The following is an 8,128-nucleotide window of genomic DNA, read 5'->3' on the forward strand; positions in this document are numbered from 1 at the left end:
TCTAATAATAAATTTATGATAATTAATTCTTTTTTTTTTCATTTTTTCATTCACAAATATAGTTATAACAAAAATTAATGAGTGAGCAACATATACAACAAAAATGTCTATTCCATTTTCAATCATCTAATCGTGTGGCTAAGTTCAATGTGTCGTAGCAAAGTATGAAGGAAAAAAAAAGTAAAAAAGAAGAGATGATAGTTTTGGGTGGAGGGGAATAGAGTAAGATTATAGTCTGTGAGAATAAATAATGATACAATTGGTCATTTTCTAAAGTTTTTAGGGATATTTGTGGTATTATAAAATTATCATTAATGTTATCAGTGATTGACGGGGAATTTAAAAGCAGAAGTATTAAAATTGCCTGCTTCTGGCTACTGATTTAGTTAAAATTCTCTTAGAATTGGTTTTTACATTTTTTACCAAACGCAGTTAAAATTCTCTTAGAATTGGTTTTTACATTTTTTACCAAACGCTAAAAGTAGCTGTGGATAAATGTAAAATCACGTTTAGACTCTGAAAATCACTATCAAACTGAGCGAATGTGTGACTTATACTCACAAGCTATGCCAGACACCACCAGTGCTGGTTAAAGTAATTCCCTGGAGTTCTAAAAATCTGGTATCATATTTTCGGCTTGTTGGTTGAATTGGGGAAAATAAAAATAAAAATAAAAAATAAAAAAGGTGTAAAGCAGATGCATTCAAGATTCAGAAGAAATAGGTACGACGAGCACAAATCCGGTAAGCATTATGATAGACCTTGTTTGAGACAGGAAAAATGATGAAAAATTTTTTAAGGAAATTTTGAGGGAAAGTTTATAATGTAAAATTTAGATTTTATTTTCCTCCAAAAAAGAGTGAGGAAAATCAAAATCCAAACTTTATTCCACAAATCTATATCTCACTTCACACTCTCTTTCTTCACATTCTCCCTCTCCTCACTCTCTCTCTTTCTCTCTTCTGCTCGTTATTTCCGCCCCTCTCATCTCCCACTCTGCTCTCTTCCCCAGCGGCCGTCCTCGGCTGCGATCTGTCTTCACTGGTGAGATCTGTCGCCTTCCTCCACTGCGAGTTCGCCAGCTCCGCCGTTGTCCACCACGCCGGACCTCGCAACGAAATCATCATCCATCTGGTCGGTTCAAAACTTTTGAAAAAAAAAAAAATTTCCCATAATTTTTCTTAAGGTTCCAAATGAGATGGAAATTTTTTATTTCTTTCCCCTTCTTCATTTTTCCCCCCCTACCCCCACAAGTAAAAGAGAGGTGCCATTAAAACCCTTTTATAGTCAAACCCCATAGGGAAAATCTGAAAGAAGGAAAAAGAGTACAACCTTTTATTGAAAACGGAACCTACAACAACAAATAAGGCTCTCAGGATAATCAGTCCGAAGGATATTGGCAACTTCAAAATGGTTTTGATAAAAAGGACATAATAAGAACGCATGAATCTAAAGAGATCATAAGAACACATCAATAGAACTCTAAGATGAATGAAAAATGTAGCTCTACAATCAAAAGCTTTTCTATGGAACATGAGCTAAAAGGAAATGCCTTAGTTGAACTGTAAGGAGCCACATTTCTTTCGGAAAAAGCAAAAAAAAAACTCGAAAGCGATGCTTCACATTTCTCTTCTTTATAATTATGGAACCTGGAAACCATTTCTGTGACCAACGATGGTATCTTTAGTCATAAAAGTTAGTTCTTTTGATGAACTTCATAATAACCTGCTAAGAGACTTGATAAGTAATTTCAAATTTCTTCTTGTAGATTCATCACCAGTGAATCCAAGGATATCAGAGCTTATATTCTGCAAAGATAGAATGACGGAAAATGAAAAAACAGAACAGAACGTTATCCTTTAAGGTACTGAACTGAGAATTATGCACTTGTTGAAAAAATGTACAGAAATTTGTAATTAGGGCTTCGTTCGCTTCGCGAATTCGAGTTTTCAATTCGAGTTGAAATGTGACATTTTCTGAGAGCTTTTAACTGTACTAGAAAAAAATTAAATGCGGCATTTTCTGAGAACTTTTAACTACTGTAGAAACCTAGAATTGAAAGCTCGAATTGGTGAAATGAATGAGGCCTAAATCTTACCTCGATGTTCTTTAAGGTGAAAATTAAAGTGTATATCGACTTCTGAATCAGTTCTGTATTCTCGGGAGTCAAAATGGACGAATGCACTCTTCTGCACAGAAGAATACGCTAAACAATTATAAGCCTGAAAGTGAATAGCACACATGCACCAAGACATTGAGAACAGAAAAACCATCTTGAAATTCGAGATAAATTTCAATTGAAGCAAAGTGGCAAACAGGTAAAATAATCATTAAGTCTCTGAATGAGTCAAATTAATAATACTAGCATCTGGATTCAACCCAAGATCAGAAATTATTTTGCATTTGAAAATGATATTCTTATTGTTTTCGAAACTGGTGGTGTATGTGTGAACTGCAATGACTTCAGATCTGTATTGATACCGGTACCAACGATCTTAATAGCATTGAGTTCTCTTGATTTATAGTATTGTATCTTTCAATTAAACGAGTCTCATAAATCTAGTTGCACTAAAGCCAAATTGGATCCCAATGAACTTTTTTATAGGTTACATAGCAATGAAATTGGCAACATCATCCAAAACAAAAATAAACAAACAAAAGCATAATCCGAAAGCAAACATACAAATAAAGCGACCACACAGGCACATACCAAGTTTCTCAAACTCGAAGTATTTCAGGACAGTAACAGGACAAAAGGTTGATAATTTCGTTGATCATGTCCAAAGGATTAGTGTTTCCCAACAATAAATCAGATTCTTGATGTTTATCTAGAAGCTAAACATCAGTATATCGAGAAAATAGTGCAACCCAATACTCATTGATGGGAAACAAATCAGAATCATACATGTAAAACCTAGAGTTGGAGGAAACATGGACATTATATATATATATATATATATATTTCCCAACAATAAATCAGATTCTTGATGTTTATCTAGAAGCTAAACATCAGTATATCGAGAAAATAGTGCAACCCAATACTCATTGATGGGAAACAAATCAGAATCATACATGTAAAACCTAGAGTTGGAGGAAACATGGACATTATATATATATATATATATATATATATATATAGATGCTAGCTTTCAACAAAATTGATGGTTATCAATTGTTCAACAGGAAATCACAAGTAGTTGAACAATCATTAGAAAAACTATCAAAATCCAGTCTTTAAACACAGACATGTTTGGTACACTATATAAGCACTCCGTATTGTATTATTAAAGAATAATACAATGTTTGGCACCATTTCATATATTGTATAATTTAATAAGAAATTCAAATTTAATACAATACATAGTGTGATATCTAATACGGATAAAAACCTATGTATTAGATCGTATTATGCAATTTAACTTTATAAGACATATAAAATATTTTAAAAATATCAAGAGTTGGGATCGGATTTTGGGACCAATGCTGAGGTTAAATTTCAAGATCGAAGCAATGTTGAGTCTATATTTTTCAAAAATTACACTTTGACCCCTCAATTGTTAAAAAATGATATTTTGACCCCCCGCCCCAATTTTTTTAAAATTATATTTTGACCCCTTACTTTTTCAAAATTATATTTTGATCCGAAAATTTTTCAAAATTATTATTTTACCCCTCAATTTTTAAAAAATTACAATTTGATCCCATTTTCAAAATTTTTTTACAAAAATAACACTGTTGAACAACTCTACCTTCTTCGTTGCCCGCTCCTAATGCTGGATTTGGATCGAGATTTTAGTTGAGTTATGTTATGATTAGACTTAAATTTTATCCGATTACAAACTAAAACGTAAACGCAATATGATGATAAAACATATAATGTAATTTACTACAAACCAAACACCGCAAATGCAATATGATGATAAAACATATGATAGAATAGAATAGAATAGAATACAATACAATACGGTGCACTAAACGTGTCCTAAGTCCATACAATAATACAAACAAGTCTTTGAACATTTTAATACAAAATTAATAGAAAGATTAATGATGCAACTTAAGCTACTTAGAAGAGACAAGTTTGAAAGACATGACAACTTTCAGAATTATAGCAATGAAATAACACATTCAATCTTATATAAAAAAATAATAATAATAATAATAACAAAAACAGACTGATGTTCCATCAAACTTAACAAACAGGATCTAAATATCAATAAAACAACAAAAGCTTCTAAAACAAATCTACACCAAGTTACATCACATCAAAAAGCAATATTTCTAAAAGCATAACAAATCGTAAATAAAGACAAGCAGAGAGTGACGTAGTTTATATTGGGATAGTTCACCTCAAATCCTCAGAGGCTTCAGTAAGGCTTTTGGTTAAAGTTTCAACCTCTTTAAGCAGACCACTATCCCGAACCTCAGCTAGCAAAGGTTGAATATCTTCAGCCATGGCTTGGATCTGAGACATCACTACATCAAAGCCAAATATATGTACATGAGAACGTGCACACAAAGTAAATTGGAAACTCCCGAAAGGAGGAGTCCTCTTTTACCAACTTTCTTTCATTGCTTTTACATTAAAAACTAAAATTTTCACCTAAGTTTTTGCTGCTTCTCTAGAAAATAAATATTAATGGGCACTTCTATTATTAATATCTCTTTCTGTCTCTCCCCTCCACCTCACTCCTCTATCTAAAGATATCAACGACAGTTGCTGCACACTTGAAATTCAATAAGTTCATGTATTCATCATAATTTAGCCTTACTTGACCTTTATGCAAACTCTCAGAATATAAATAGAAATCAATCCAAATTCTTGCTTCATAACCTTGAATGAGAATTATAATAGAGTTACAACAAACATTTTCATTAGTGTGTCGAAAAAGGCCAGCTGATTTCAATAGATGCCTATAATTGAATTACTAGTTTTCCCTTTTGGGGGATTCCTCGGCAAATGCAAAAAGTGCCTTAAAAAATTCTGAAACATCTCGAATCTCGGAAACTCACATCAGTCAACAATATGGGCAGTTAACAAAAGATTCCACATAGTTTATTCTTTCACAAATAAGTCTTTCCATTTAACAAGAACCAGTTTGCTTATGCCGGTTTAGCTGACACAAACTAGTGGCTCTTTCAGCACGGGTAAAAAAACTTTATGGTTAATTTGAGAACAAAAACAAACATAACCACCTGCATATCCCGACCAAGAAAAGAAAAAAGAAACAGATAAAGAATTAAAGAAACAGCGTCAGAAGGGCACATTACACACCTTTGCGAGCAGAGGCTTTGCCTCTCCGATAACAGAAGCGACTTGTTGAGCCAGTGAATAAGTGTTGGCAATACCAATTGCCTCTACATCACGCCCGAGGCGAGTGAATATCCCTACCAATGCATCCAAGCTCACTCCTTGTTTTCCCTTCACCTTTTGCCTATCACACACAATTAGACCTTCTTTGACACATTCCGGGTCAAGAGGCCCCACTGAAGCATGTGGAATCGGGTCTCGCGGAGTAATGTCGATTATCGTTTCCATAAGAAGACCTGACTGGTTCACCTCAATCAGTGAATTTCTAGGTATGACTATTTTATCATCTTCAACCTGAAAAGAAAAGTTATACATCTTAACATAGCCAAAATCAAACAATGTCGATAATCGAACTTTCAATCGAATGAAAAGAACCTCAACAACTGCTTCAATGTTTTTCAAGGACGGGATTACGCGAACAACGTTGCCAACGGTCACGCCTCGAATCCTGACAGGCGTCCCATTCGCAATGCCACAAGCTTGAGAAAACTCAAACACAGCCAAGTACTTCCTGAATTTATGCCGCAATTGGAACCCCCTCAACCATGCCAAACTGAGAGCAAGAACAACCGCACCAGAAACTAGAAATAGCCCGACTCCGCCTTCCCAAATGCTCCTATGACCGAAACCAAAATCGCTCAACGGCCGCAATGTGCGCTTCCAAATAGTCCGCGGAACATCCAGGACCACCGCGAGTGGATTCCCCTTCTCCGAAGCGGGCCCACCAGCATCGCCGGAGGACGAAGCAGCGGTTATCGGAGCGATTTTTCTCCGTGATCTGAGCGGAAGAAGAGGCAAGGAATTCGATGAACTATGTGGGACGGAAGACAACGAGGAAGACAACACTGTTGGGGAAGTCGAAACCTGAGCCGTGGCGATGGATTTCCCGATCCCAAACATCTTTCTCGGCAAAACCCAAATCAGCAAAAGATGAAAAGATCAAAAGTTGCAGAACAATATTCAGATATCCCTATTATATCAAACTGGTTTTTACATCAAACATGGGCAGCAAAGTCTTCCGTCGATCCAACACATTATTATTAAACCCTGAATTACAATCCCCAAAAAAAAATTCGAAATTTCGAATGGTTTGGGAAAGAATCAAGTAGGGTTTACCTGGAGGGAATTGAGCTTTGAGGAATCGGAGAACTGAATCAAAGAGGGTCTCGGGCCTCTTTATGTGACATGTAATGAATTGAGAAAAGCAAAGCAACGAGGTTGTTTTTCGATTATACGATGATACGATGTAAATTTGGGAAGTGAGTTGAGGTGAACCTTGGACCGAAGGGCTAAATTAGTTGGGCCACATATTAAATGGGCTTTGCTTGTTGGGAAACTTACAGAGAAGAAAAGAGAAAATAAAACGGAAATAGTAGAAAATAGGCTATTATGAAACGCTTAAAAAAATATATAAGTAAATTTTTAATTATAAAAATTAATAGGTCATAATTTGTTAAATTATAGTTCATAACTAAATAAATTATAGATAAACTTGTCAAGTTATAATTCATAACTGGACAAGTTATGGACAAAAATGGACAATAACTTATCAAGTTATGGTTCATAATCATACAAGTTATGGATAAAAACAGTAATTTAGCCTATTTATTAATTTATGTAAACTATTAACTTATTAATTTTAATTCATCTCAAGTCTTAACCTTTTTTTTTTCTTGTAACATGTAGGCCTAATTTTTAAATGGGAAATTCTTACGGCCTAACTTTTCACAAATAAGTGATCCCTTATTATTATATATTTGATTTTCTCATTTATTTTTTTATTTAAATTTATTAGACCTCATTTAATTTGTATATTTAAAATTTTAATTTAAATTAAGATATGATTTTATATGAAAATTTTTTAATATAATAAAAAAATTATTTAAATGTGATTTTTTATAAAAATTTTTAATTATAATAAAATTAAAATTAAAAACTCAATGAAATTAGGAGGCTTAGCCTTAGAGTTCTTCACGTCACCTCATCCTTCTTCTTCCCGCGTTTTAGTCGAACCTCAATTCCAAATGTGATTGAGATCTTAGATTTCAGATTGAGGAGGCTCCTTCGTCTTCTTCATCTTCTCGCGTTTTTCTTCTTTGATTTCAGATTGACATTTCGGATTGACGAGGTATTTTCTCCTATTTCTTCTTCTATTTTTCAGATTTATGTTCTTCTTCTCTCTTAATTTTGTTTTCCAGATGAGGTTTTATTTTGATTGTAATTCTTTGGAATTTCCTTTGAGATCAGATTGTTTATTCTTTGTGATTTGATTCGTTTCTTTTCTTGTGGTTAGTTTCGCATTTTAGTTTCCTTGAATTTTGTTGTGTTGTTTGTTTGAGTTTCTAATTGCTAATTTTTGGAATAAATTCACTTTTTGATCTGTTTTGTTACAAGCTTGGTGCCGTTTCTTTGTTTTTGCTGTACTAAGTCAATCATTGCTTGGTGCCGTTTCTTTGTTTTTGCTGTACTAAGTCAATCAATGATTGGCCGGAGTCAATAATTGACTGAATTTATGTGTTTCGTCTGTATTTTTATTGCTATTCTTGAAAATTTATTTGAGATCAGATTGTTTATTCTTTGGTTGTGATTTGATTTTTTTGGGTTTGCTAATTTGGAATCAATCACGAGTTATTGACTCTATTAAGGGGTTTGATCTGTTTTCATTATGGTTTGATGTTGTTTTCCTATGTTGACATGTACTGGTTTAACTAATAAACCATCCTAGACAATCACGTTTTGATACTCTATAATCATTCATTGACTATGTTTGATTAATCTATGACTTAACAATTACTTCATTTTATTGTTTTGTAGTTA

General features: G+C 33.6%; 1 protein-coding gene across 3 annotated transcripts; it reads right to left on the reverse strand.

Moving 5' to 3' along the window:
* Positions 1 to 1,300: 1,300 nt before the first annotated feature.
* LOC21399221 (protein TRIGALACTOSYLDIACYLGLYCEROL 2, chloroplastic) lies at positions 1,301 to 6,581 on the reverse strand. Of its 3 annotated transcripts, none has more exons than XM_024170226.1 (6): positions 6,428 to 6,581; positions 5,687 to 6,211; positions 5,276 to 5,605; positions 4,350 to 4,465; positions 2,099 to 2,189; positions 1,301 to 1,808 (listed from the first exon to the last, which is right to left on the reverse strand). In XM_024170226.1, the coding sequence occupies exons 2-6, from the start codon at positions 6,209 to 6,211 to the stop codon at positions 1,716 to 1,718; spliced, it is 1,155 nt and encodes a 384-aa protein (XP_024025994.1). In that variant the 5' UTR covers positions 6,428 to 6,581; the 3' UTR covers positions 1,301 to 1,715. The 3 variants fall into 3 exon arrangements, with proteins under 3 accessions (XP_024025994.1, XP_024025950.1, XP_024025904.1); XM_024170182.1 differs by having other exon boundaries at positions 5,687 to 6,326; XM_024170136.1 differs by having other exon boundaries at positions 5,687 to 6,581.
* Between the last annotated feature and the right edge of the window lie 1,547 nt (positions 6,582 to 8,128).

This window comes from Morus notabilis, unplaced genomic scaffold (genome assembly GCF_000414095.1).
Source record: "Morus notabilis unplaced genomic scaffold, ASM41409v2 Scaffold985, whole genome shotgun sequence".
NCBI lineage: Eukaryota > Viridiplantae > Streptophyta > Magnoliopsida > Rosales > Moraceae > Morus > Morus notabilis.